A 12,744-nucleotide genomic window follows, 5' to 3' on the forward strand; every position below is an offset into this window, starting at 1 on the left:
GTCTGGGATCAATAAAGTATTTTTGAATTGAATTGAACTGAATATTATTTGTATTGTTATGGGCTTTGTACTTATGTTTAGGACAGTATAATATATCACAAAAATAATCATCATTGCAATATTAGTGTGTGCAATATTGATATTGCAAAGGACTACTTGGAGTGCAGTAACTGTTAACTAATGTATTTGAAGAGTTTTGAAGTTGTATTTTTTTACACTAATGCAATCCATCCATCCATCCATCTTCTGTACACACTTCTTCCTTTCAGGGTCGCGTGGGTCACTGGTGCACATATCCAGCAGTGACAGTGCGAGTACACCCTGGACATGACGCAAGTCCATCAGGGCCACACATACAGACAAACGAGACAAACAACCATTCACTCTCTCACTCACACCTAGGGACAATTTAGAGTTATCAATTAACCTAGTCACTAACCATTGACCTTCTAACCACTTTGTTTTTAACTGTTGGAATATGACTGTGTTAGCAAAATATATTGTGAATCACTGAACATATATTATGGAAGGTTTTGAAAAAAAATAATTGGCTGTTGAAGTGACTTAAGTTGAGGCCTCTTCTCAGAATGCACCGATGTACTGTTTTCCTTTTAGGGCAAGGCTTACACTAGCTGGAGAGCTTGGCACAAGTTACYATATTAGGAATGGAATGCTTAAGATGTACCGTGACAAATGTATGTGCATCTGTTGGAACAGCCTTTTAACCTATAAAAAGGCCTGTACTCCTCTGCCTCACTGTCTTTTCTGTTTTCCATTTGGCACAGAAGGCCACAATTGGTTTGGCTGTAATCTACTGGACTGCAAATAAAGATTCTGCTGTTCAACCAGCCTGTTTCAGAGTTCTCTCTTCAGGTCAACAAATCCAGATGCAGAACTGAGAAAACCAGTTTACTTCACTGTCACAGCCAAACAAAAAGTGTCTGTAAAACTACTGCATTGCTAAAAAAATTGTGGAAAAACTGTGGCAACCATCATGAACACGTTGGTTGGCTGATGAGTTTGTTGGCTGGCGAGCTGGTTGGTTTACTTGTGAATTGGTTGAGTTGTGAATTGTTTTTTTTTTTTTTTACTTGTGAGTTGGTTAGTTTGTTGGTTGTTTGCTGGTGCGATGGTTAGTTGGTTCATTGGTTTGTTGTTGGTTGGCTGGTGAGTTGGTTGATTGGTGAATTGGTTGGCTGGTTGATCAATGGCTTGGTTGTTTGATTTATTCACTTGTGGTTGGCTGGTTGGGTGGGTCAAACATTCATGTTTGGCTCAAGGGCTTATATCTAATTTTTCTCTTTGTCTATCATCTTTTTTGCAGAAGAGACTGTGAGTTGCTCAACAAAGGACAAAAAAGGCAGATGTCCTAGAAGCTGACATTTACCCACAGACATGGGGCGCTACTACAGACTCCATTTCAAGACTATGGTTTTTCTGGCAGTCCTGCAGGTGACAATAGTGGTTTTGTTCCACAGCTGGTACATTTGTCAAAGTTCTTCCAACTATGTTCCGCCTCAACGCAAAGTTCATGTTCTGCTGCTCTCATCGTGGCGTTCAGGTTCGTCCTTCCTGGGTCAGGTTTTCAGTCAGCACCCGTCTGTTTTCTATCTAATGGAGCCCGCCTGGCACGTGTGGTCTAAAATGGAACAATCTAGTGCACGGGTCCTTCGAATGGCTGTAAGAGATTTGATACGGAGTATATTCCAGTGTGACTTCTCAGTAATGGATTCCTATCTGCCAGAAAACTACAACATGTCCTCCTTGTTTATGTGGGCTGAAAGTCGGGCACTTTGTGCGCCTCCAGCCTGTTCTCTCACAGTGACCAACGTGACACAATGTAAAAATATATGTGATGCTCCGGGCTTGCTCAAGGTTGAGAAGGCCTGCAACAGATACAGTCATGTGGTGTTAAAAGAAGTGCGATTTTTTGAGCTGGAATCCCTTTACCCACTTTTGCAAGATCCAAATCTGGACCTCCGCATTATTCATCTGATCCGGGACCCTCGGGCAGTGTTGAGATCCAGAGAGGTAGCATCCAAAGCACTTATGTCAGACAGCTTTATTGTCTTAGAGAAGAAAAGTACACCTTTCTATACGGTCCAATATCAGGCCCTGCAGGAAATTTGCCATAGCCACATACGCATCAGCAAAAGAGCGAGCTTAAAACCTCCTCCATTTTTAAAAGGCCGCTACAAACTGATACGCTATGAAGATCTGACCTTAAACCCACTGAAGGAAATCAACAGTCTGTATGAGTTTGCAGGTTTAGAGATGACCAGTGAGATTGGGGAATGGATCTATAAAACGACTCATGGAATTGGGAAAGGCACAAAGAAACAGGCTTTCCAAATCACCTCTAGAAATGCGACCCTTGTCTCTCAGGCTTGGCGGACCACGTTGCCATTCTCCAAGGTCAAACGTGTTCAGGACATTTGTAAAGAGGCCATGGAACTGCTTGGCTACAAGACTGTTGACAGTTTTAAAGAGCAGAGGAATCTTGACATAGATCTGCTAGTTCCAAAAGTCCCACATCAGTTCAGCTGGATACCAGGTAAAGCTGAGAAGAAAGAGAGTTAAATATGAATGACAGTTTATTACCAAAAGACCTCACAGACCTCAGCCTCCTGTATCAACTGTATCTACAAGGTTTTGCCGACTGATTGTCCAGYGATTTGAATAACAGAGCAAAACCATTGACTTGTGGTAAACGGAAAAAACAGCGGTCTCTGCATTCCATAAGGGGGAGTTTTTTGGCTGTATGGATGTAGTTTGGCCAAACTGTGATTACAGGAGATTGGAATATCCATCCATGTTTTTATGTCTTTAAGACATGCTTGTAGTTTAAATATTTGAAAAATTGAAATTCAATAATTTATTAAAATACTTAACTGTTTATCTGTAAGCTCACAAAAACCTATTACATTCTAACATACAAGTAGATTTGGTTAAGATCTATGTGTAGGCTACATTAAGAGAATGAKAAACATTAGTTTTCTGAAGGAATATGGAAAATCACATGAATCCATATAAATAGTTGTTTGGGTTGGTGTTTTAATTTAGTTTTTTTTTTGTAATTTACTTTTATTTGAACATATGCTGGGGGACAAAAAGGAGCTGATAATAAAAGATTTATTCTTCTTCTGTCTTTCATTTTCTTTGATTTTTGATTACATGTTTTTGTTTTCTGTTGTGTGTATAGTAGTTTTCAATGAAAATAATAAATTTCTAAATTAAAATAAACAAATAAAATAAAAGATTTCAAAAAGCAGACAGTGTCTGTTTATTGTTCATACGTTGCAGAGGTTTTTGCAAAAAATAGATATATTCCAAAGACATGACTCCATTCAAGTCTTTTTATTTACATAGTTTAGAACTAATGCGACAAGGCTTTTACTKTGAAAGCACCTTGCGAGCCTACAACTTGATGTTTGCGAGCAAAACCATCCCATGTTTTTTTATTTATTTTATTTATTTATTTTTTGGAGACGGCTTTACCGCAGTCCAAAAAATAGCAGCAGCTAGTCTGGCACCCTCTGACAGTCCATGGCACCTTCCTGGCCAAGGACCACAGACTGCCAGTGTGTTTACTAATTTTTAGTTGTCATTTTCTGAATAAACATTCACATTACTCATCCATAAAAAAATTAATACATTTTAAAATGTTTGTCATGCTTTTGAACGTGAAAGTTTTTATTTCAAGTAAATACAGGCAGTTTATATTGCAGGTCTTTCACCGTTTATTAAATATCATCATCAAAAAGTCATCTATGAAGAATTTCTAATATTTATGATAACTCGTTTTGCTGAAAATTGGCAACGGCGTCCCCCAAAACACCAGCAGTTGTGGAAGATGGTCGGGTAGCCTCTCACACCTCGTGACAGTCAGTGGCACCCTGTGGCAGCTACTGGCCCCCTGTGGCAGCCTGTGGCACCCTCTGGCACCCTGTGGCAGCCAGTGGCAGCTACTGGCCCCCTGTGGCAGCCAGTGGCACACTGTGGCAGCCTCTGGCACCCTGTGGCAGTTACTGGCAGCTACTGGCCCCCTGCGGCAGCCTGTGGCACCCTCTGGCTCCCAATGGCAGCCAGTGGCAGCTACTGGCCCCCTGTGGCAGCCAGTGGCACACTGTGGCAGCCTCTGGCACCCTGTGGCAGCCTGTGGCAGCTACTGGCCCCCTGCGGCAGCCTGTGGCACCCTCTGGCTCCCAATGGCAGCCAGTGGCAGCTACTGGCCCCCTGTGGCAGCCAGTGGCACACTGTGGCAGCCTCTGGCACCCTGTGGCAGCCTGTGGCAGCTACTGGCACCCTGTGGCACCCTCTGGCACCCTGTGGCAGCCTGTGGCAGCTACTGGCACCCTCTGGCACCCTGTGGCACCCTCTGGCACCCTGTGGCAGTTACTGGCACCCTGTGGCAGCCTGTGGCAGCTACTGGCACCCTGTGGCACCCTGTGGCACCCTGTGGCACCCTGTGGCACCCTGTGGCAGCTACTGGCCCCCTGTGGCAGCCAGTGGCACACTGTGGCAGCCTCTGGCACCCTGTGGCAGTTACTGGCACCCTGTGGCAGCCTGTGGCTGTCAGTGGCACTGCCTCTGGCAGTTTGTGGCACCTTCGTGGCCAGTGGTTTCCACAGAATGTCAGTTTTTTTACTAAGTATTGTCAATTTCTGAGTAAAAATTCCCATTACCTGTTAGTGAACTTTTTGCTGCTTTTAGCTTTGAGGGTTATGCTTCTTTTATCTTCTGTAGCTTTTTATTCTAATTTAATTTATGTATTGCTTTTTAGCTAGAATTTTGCTACTTTCAGCTTTAGTGTGTCAGTTTTTGTTTTTGGCTACTTTTAGCTTCGAGCGGTTTTAATAGGTTGTTATGTTTTTTTTTTAAATCTCTTAGTTGTCCTTTTTCAAACACATTGTTTAGCTAAATCTGCTTTAGCGTAGGCCTACTTCCTTTACTTTTGTTGTTTTATTGTTTTTTTATTCCAATTTTATTTATATAGCCACTTTTAGTTTGCAGCTTTTATCAGGGAGGCTACTTTTGTCGTTTAGCCATAGTTCTTTTTACTTTAGTAAAAAAAAAAAAATCTCAGTTTTAGCTGTGTCAGCAAAGTCATGTACATTGTATTTTCGCCGAAAATGTAACACCACCCCACAAACAGATTTTATTTTGAAAAGTCGTGTCGTTGATGGTTTTATTTTTAAAAACCCTCAAAACCGGAAGTGAGTGTTTCCGTTAGCTTAGCTAACTTGACAACGTAACGAAGCGCCGCTGCAGTATTTGAAAGCGGTAGAAAYAGCAGACCGGGCCAATCGTCGCACTTCATAGATGGCACCGGTGCTCACGGAGTGAAGCATGGGCTCCGCGGCGTCGCAGTCATGGCTAGATCCACCACCAGAAGCACCGAGGACGGGGAGTCTTGTGTAACCGCCTCCACGGACCGCGGAGAGACGCGGGACCTGGCCGAGCCCCGGGAGCTGTCTCTGGAGGAGGTCCTGAAGTCCTACGAGCAGCCCATCAACGAGGAGCAGGCATGGGCGGTGTGCTACCAGTGCTGCAGCGGGCTCAGGGTGCCCCGCCCGCCGCCCGGGAGAGTCTGCCGGGTGAAGGACCCGTCCTCCATCCTCCTGCACAAGGACGGAACCGTGACGTTAAAGAATGATCCCCGGGACGACGGTAGGACAGCTCCCAGCTGCTGTAGCTTTCACTCAAAACAAACAAGGAAAAGTAAAAAATTAACAGTGTTTTCTTCTTTAGAGAGTTAGCTCTTACATTACATTAAACCCCACTTACTATTTAAATACTCTCCCATATGTGTTTTATTTAATGCAGCAAGAACTTATTTTTATCTTCTGACCAATTATAACATTTAGCCATATCTGCTGTTTGTTCTGGAGTAGGGCAGCAACTTGATCAGGGGGCCCCAGAGACATCTCTGTCCACAGCCAGGACTCCTAGTCAGCCCAGCAGTCTCCCCAAGTTGTCCTGGGTTTTCCCGGGGGTCTCCTCCCRGTTGGACATCCCTGGAATTCCTCCCTATGGAGGCGTTCAGGACCAACCTCCTCAAATGGTTTCTCCTGATGTGGAGAAGCAGCTGCTCTACTCTGAGTCTCGCCTGGAACCAAACTGGACCCCTTTCAGACCCTCACCCTGAGGGGATCCGACTTCTAACCTTTCTAACCATTTGTACAGAGACTGAATGGTCCATATACGGACCCCCAATTCTAACGGAGCATACCTTGAGGAACAGTCTGTTACATTCTCCAAGTCCACAAAACACACATAGACTAGTTGGAAAATATCACATGCCCCCTTTATGACCCTAGTGAGGATGAGAGTAGAGGTCTAACAATACATCAATACATATTGATATATTGGTTAAATGATTAATCAATCGAAGTAAAACAAAAACACTTAATGTAGATCAGTATCATATTCCCATCTAAGGAGGATATTGCATCAAATTGATCACGGACTTACGAATGAAATCCAATTGAAATCGTATCACGACAGACGTCATGATAAAACTGGTGATTTACACCTCTGGTAAAGTGGTGGTCATTTGTTTCAGAGCTTGGATGAAACCAGTTTTTATAGTTTTGTTATTAATATAAACCACTTCCTGTTTGGCTCACCACCTTATTTTGGAATTTAAAAGTCTACTAATGTATCAAGAAATTCCTCAAATCTTGTTTTCTTTCACAAGAAAGTTTGGCGCACAGGAACAAACTGAACAAGCAGTAGCTACAAACCACGTTTCCTTCCCTTTCTGAACAGCCTAACCTTTGGCTTCTTTATTTTAAGACTGAACTATCATGAAGCTTTTATTTTTACACAAAGTAGTTTTGTATTTGTTGACATAATGTAGCCATATATATCATATTTGCTTCCAGAGCCAGCCAGGATGACTTGTATGCTGGTAAATGATCAATAATTCAGAGCAGAGCTTTACCCGAGCATCCCCTTTATTCAAGGACAGTTTTGGAGATTTCAAAAGGTGAATCGAAGCCCAAAGGATTTGATGCGGTCTATTGTTAATTTAATCTCCTTTTAAATTAATCTAAAACTCTTCTACATGTGAAGACATTGTGTTCTTACTGCTGTCCAAGAAACCTGAGTTTGCTTAGAGATAACTTGAAGCCAGACTAAATGTATGATATCATCATTTGAGGTAAACCTATTTTTCTACAGATATAATTAGGACTCATATAAGCTTCTGCAATTCATTTTAACAAAAACATTAAACACTAAAGGATCCATAAGAGTAATTTCCTTTGTCCTAAGATGTAAAAATAGAAGATAAAACTCAAGTTTATTTTAGTTCCTACATTCCAAAATGTAATAAACTAGTTTTTGTTGGTAGTATTTATGTATAAATGTACAAAAACTAATGATGAGTTACATTATTAGATTTTTTAAAAAAAATCTCTTACCTACTGATACGATTTTTTTAAACAAATAACCCATACAAAGTCATACAGCAAACAAACAAACAAAAATATACATTCTCAAAAAAATAACGACATACTTGTTTCCACAATCTGTGCTGAAGATGCGTTCATGGAGTAAAAAAAAAAGTTGAATTTCTTAGTACTGATCATTTATAAACTGGGGGGGAAAAATCAGATTTTTAGGATTAGTTCCACCAGGTAGAGCAGATCAAGATGATTTTAGGTTCATCGTTCGGTGCATCTCAGTATTGCTTTATTTATTTATTTTTTGGTCATAAAGGTTGCCGATCCCTTTCAGTGTTTTGTTTTATCTCCACTTCAGCCAGAAAGCTCTGACTTGTAAAGATAAGAACACGTCTTGTTGGATCAGTGACTTTAATGTTGAACGTGATCGGTAAATCTCCTGGACTTCCAAACGACCAGAACCACATTGGATCCTTCGTCGTACAGCCTGAGGATCATCARCAGAACTGTTTATTCCTTTAGTCTGTTGATCCCAACAAGCTGTGATTCTAATCCCTTCACTAGTGTTCTATCAGTTAATTTGCATTATTAATACCAACCAACAGGCCAGTTTAACTTTATTTTTATTTTATTTAATTCATGCTTACACAGCGGATGAAAAATAGTACTCAATCTTTTAGCTAAAATTCATTATTAATGAAAACCGTCTTTGTGGATTTGTTAATTTATTCACACATTATACCAGCGCCGATGCAACATTTTCAATGTAAAATATGTAAAAATCCAAAACAATCCCACCTCCCTGTTATCAAATTCATTTCCTCTTCGGATCTGATCGGAAAGATCAAAATATGAACCATATCGACGTTCCTGAGACCTCTCCTGCTTTTCTTTTCTCGTCACGAGTGTGCGCTGAGATAAAACCTGACTGACGGTAAACACCAGAGCCTGAGTGCAGCATTCGGATGCTGCTGACATCAGCTGTTCAGACAGGAGCTGAAACAGCCGCCGTAACGTGAAGCGAGCCGTGATGCTGCAGCCAGCTCCTGTGAGGCTGAAATGTTGAGTTTTACGAGCTTGCTGCCATCTGGACCTCAGCTACCGAGGTGCGTCTCAGTACATCTTTGTTTGGACAAACATGTTGCTGTTGGCAGATATTTCAGTGACAGCTTGTAAATCTTGTTACTGATCAGCTGAAATGTTGACACKAACCCTAATGGGAAGTTTATCTATTCTAGAAAAAAGATTTTCTGTCTTGGAATTGGACATATGTTATGGCGCCATTGGTCTCACTGTGGACATTTCTTGTCTGAGTTCTAAACCGTTAAAAATAAAAATGTCTAAATGCACAGCTGGACACCTCATGGGTCAACTATGAACYTGATTAATTTCAAGGTCATGGGGTAAAATGTCAAGGTCACAAATGATCCCTTTGTTAAAACCTTATCTGTGCTCTAGGTTGATGTTCTAGTAACAGAAATGTTCCCTAGATTGTCCCTATCTGTCCATCCATAGAACAGGAAGTTGTCCATGGTTTGTCTCCGCAGATGTTTAGGAAAGATGTCCTCAGACTTTGTTCCACAATCAGTCTTATTTTTATTAAGACCACTTCCACCAAAGAAATCTTGAGTGGTCTCAGTGAAGTCATATTTGGAAGACTGACTCCACTGGAGATATTTTGCTAAWGTTACAGACCACAGTTTATTTTTATTGTTTGACTAATACAGATTTGCACTCGTCACTGTTTTCAACTCTTATTTAGGGCTCAGTAAATAATTAAACACTTGTCCTGCAGCAYGCAGTATGTTCATCAGCACTGCTTTTTGGCACAAGACCTTTACCCTCATTTCTACATTTATATCAACAGTTATCTAACAAAAATTCATGAAACTGTTTTGATGACTGAGCTCAGTTTGCATCGATGCTTTAAAGCTTTCAGAACATCCTCCTTTTACCTCACCTGAGCCAGACTGAGTCTGCAAACTCCACCAGAAGCTGTAAAAAAAATAGAAATAAATTTAAAGCCCTTMTTCAGGCCTGTTGTCGAATGTCTCTGTGTGACAGCTTCTTCTAATCAGTGCAGGAAAACAGCAGAGGAGGAAGCTAATCTGGACTCACTGAGTAAAAATGAAGCCAGCAGGAAGGCAAAGTCCAGGTTCTGCTGCACCGCCCAGCTAACCACCTCATGCTGGAGCGAGTCAAAATGACAAACCACACAAGATTCAGCAGAAACATTTTCATCAATTCTATAAMTTTTTAGTGCTTTTTCCTGTGTTTGCTTCAGTAAACATCCTCATAATGCAGAGAAAAGTGCAAACAACACCACAGATGTGGATGAAAGTAAGCAAACTTTATAACTACTTTGGTACTTTGACAGTAATTATGTCAATAAATATCTGGTTATCTGGATGCATTTATCAGGAAATCTGTCAAGTGTTTCTGTAAATCCTGTTTCATGAGGAAACACCAGGCTGTCTGACATATGTCATCATACTGTCACTACAAGCTTTATTTATTTATTTATTTGTTTGTTTGTTTGTTTGTTTATCACCCCCAGCAGCGAATTTTAGCAGGACTTCTGGCATCTAGGGATGGCTCCAGAATATGGACCGTCGTTAGCTGCCAGCTTCTCTCTKTGCTAATTAACCTGCCAGTTTCCATGCAATTTAAAGGTGCTTTAATTAAAATAACAAGAATAAAGTTTAGGWATAAATTAATTGGATAATTGTTGTCTTTGAGCTCATATTTGTTAAGTGTTTAATTAGAAGACCTATTAAGTTTATATTTTTACTGCAAGAATAAAAAACAAACAAAATGTAAGGAAAAGGACATTAATAAATATAAAATGAGTTGTATGAAAGTTTGTGAGATGGCTGTGAATTCTACTCCTGCTTGTAATCTGTTTTATTTATCATCAACTCTACTCTCCTGAACCCAGTTTTGCTTTCTGTCATGTTGTGGTTTCTCCGTCTTTATTTCCATGGAAACAGGAGGCGAAGTCCACGTTGGGCGAGTTTTTTTGTGTGTGTGAGTTTGTGTGTGTGTGTTTGTGTGCTTGARCGAAGGAAGAGTGGGTGTCAGGCTTTTTGAGGAGGAAATGTTTCCCATCATTAACCAGAATAAACTGTGTGACCAAAAGCTAATGAGAAGGAAGTCTGTGGGGCGCAGAGACGACTTCTCATTAGGTCAGAGTCAGAAACACAGAAAACTGGTTCGATTTTCACCTGATGGCTGCCAGGTTGGGCTTTTCTGTATTTGAGATTTCTTTTTCTTTCTTTCTTTCTTTTTTTTTTTGACAGATATTGTTCAGCCCGAAATTGTCAAATGTTTGTGCGGGCAGTTTTATTTTATTCTTTCGGTTTGATTTTTAATATAATCATCTGAAACTGGTTAAATCTGTTAAAACCTGACAGTTTTTGTTGAGCAATAAATTGATATTTCAGGCACTGTTTGGTTTATTACTCTGAATTGTCTTATAAATCCAACAATAGGTTAAAAAATCAGAATTGTTATCTTCACATACATCCTGTGTATAATTATAAATGTCTTTAGTMGAGTTGGATCCCAGATTTTTGTTTATATTAGAACTGAAACATACGTTCTTGTTTAAGAACAGCATTAAAATGCCCTAAAATAAACTACAGGAAATATTTTATTGTGAAAAGCTGAACAGTCTGAAAATCAATGCAGCTTAAATGGTTTAAAATGAAGATATTAACAAATTAAATGTATTTTTTCTAAAGCTGCTGGTTTTGTAAATGATCTGTTTTCCTCCAACAGAGCTGATTCCAGACTCTTGTCCTTTTCATGTTTACTGGTGTGTAACTGTGGGAAACTGATGGAAGTATCATTGGTTTCACTCTGACCCGGGTCATGCATTATCTGAACCTGTCTGACGGGTTTACGGGCCTTCGTCTTATCGTCCCGCTCATGTGTGGAGGGCGTTGTAGCGGACTTTCTTTTGTTGCTGATGGAGGCGGCGTCTCGGTTCACACAGGAAACAGTGAGGCTCTGTGGGTCGAAGTTGGAGGCACTTTGCTGCTGACAGCCAAGGACCCCCCCCCCCCCCCCCCCACACACACACACACACACACATCCAGGTCTAACGCTGCAGAAAAACTCCAGCCTGCAGTTATTTGACATCCATTTAAACCTGATACTTTAAAACGACTTCATAAACAATTTTTTAATCAAAGAGTCTTGTTAGGCATTAAATGCAGTCAGCACACAAGTTTATTAAAGCATCTTTTTAAAAAAACGTTATGGCTTTATTGCGATGTATTTCTGTATTTGTTGAGCTCCCTTCCTGATGACCATAAGCTCCTGCTCCTCTGGTACGTCCTCTCTCCAGTTTCTCAGCTGAGAGCTGCTGATTGAACCATTTCATTCCCCTCGGGTGTCGTTACTGACACCTGAGCCCAGAGAAAAGCCTGGTTTTATCCTTGCMCAGCCATGCTAACTGGACTGCAGGACGAAAACTCAAGTTCAAACGAGGTTGTCTCAGATCTTGATTGTGTTTTCTTTGTTTCTTCAGATGAAGATGGACCTCCTCTTCCTGTTGCAGAGCGACAGGTGAGAAGTTAGACAAGATATTTTAGTATTACTTGTTAAAACCTTGGATATTAGGGTTAATGTTCTTTAATGAAATTTGCCTGTTGCTATRCAGGGTTTAATTGCACCCTCAGTAAAAAAAAAAGGGGCAAAAAAAGTAATTGTGGGACACATTCCTATTGGAGAACTTAAGAGCAGTCAGTGTTTAACCTGTGGCAGTCAGAACATTCAGTTTAGAGCAGCGGTTCTTAACCCACTGACTGTGGCTGCGCCACCTTGAGGGCCTCAAAAGAATAACAGTTTTTTTTTTAACTTTGGGCCGCAGAGGGCCGTGGGACTGCATTGGTTGTGAATAAGGTGCAATACACTTTCTCACCACTAATAGCAGTAGTGCGCCACTCAGATGTTTAACAACTTTTTTAATTTGTACAACAAAGAAGAATCTTAGAATGGAAACCTTTTAAAAATGAAAAGCAGAAGGCAAAAATGAAGGTAAACCATCAAAAAATGCCAAAGTTTGTCACTAACATGAGTAGCAGCTTCTGGTTTTACCATGAAATATTTTAAAAGTTCAAAACATTATCAGTTACATTTGCAGGTACAGCTATATTTTAATTTGCACTTCATCAAATTAATTTTTGTAGTTTATTTTTAAATATTCTGAATGTATTTTAAAGGAACTTTAAACTTGTCAAAAAGTTCTTGTTACTGTTATTGTTTGTCACTAATATGAAGAGCAGCTTCTGGTTGCAAAAGTTTACAAAGGCTATATTTTCATTTGTAC

General features: G+C 40.5%; 2 protein-coding genes across 2 annotated transcripts in view; both read left to right on the forward strand.

Moving 5' to 3' along the window:
- Nucleotides 1-1,211: 1,211 nt before the first annotated feature.
- Nucleotides 1,212-3,197, forward strand: LOC106535207 (carbohydrate sulfotransferase 6-like). The gene has a single exon (XM_014032160.1). It carries the CDS (start codon nt 1,396-1,398, stop codon nt 2,578-2,580), a length of 1,185 nt encoding a protein of 394 aa, XP_013887614.1. The 5' UTR covers nt 1,212-1,395; the 3' UTR covers nt 2,581-3,197.
- Nucleotides 3,198-5,269: 2,072 nt separating this feature from the next.
- Nucleotides 5,270-12,744, forward strand: part of spire2 (spire-type actin nucleation factor 2) — an 18,852-nt gene continuing 11,377 nt past the window's right edge. Inside the window, exons 1-2 of the mRNA XM_014033712.1 lie at nt 5,270-5,670; nt 11,944-11,981. Of these exons, the coding sequence (XP_013889166.1) occupies nt 5,373-5,670; nt 11,944-11,981 (336 nt within the window). The 5' untranslated portion in view covers nt 5,270-5,372. The remainder of the gene's footprint in view (nt 5,671-11,943; nt 11,982-12,744) is intronic.

This window comes from Austrofundulus limnaeus, unplaced genomic scaffold (assembly GCF_001266775.1).
Source record: "Austrofundulus limnaeus strain Quisiro unplaced genomic scaffold, Austrofundulus_limnaeus-1.0 Scaffold7, whole genome shotgun sequence".
Classification (NCBI taxonomy): Eukaryota; Metazoa; Chordata; class Actinopteri; order Cyprinodontiformes; family Rivulidae; genus Austrofundulus; species Austrofundulus limnaeus.

Bases quoted from the DNA above. Each gene is read 5' to 3' on its own strand.
- LOC106535207 (XM_014032160.1), top strand. From the start codon at position 1,396: ATGGGGCGCTACTACAGACTCCATTTCAAGACTATGGTTTTTCTGGCA.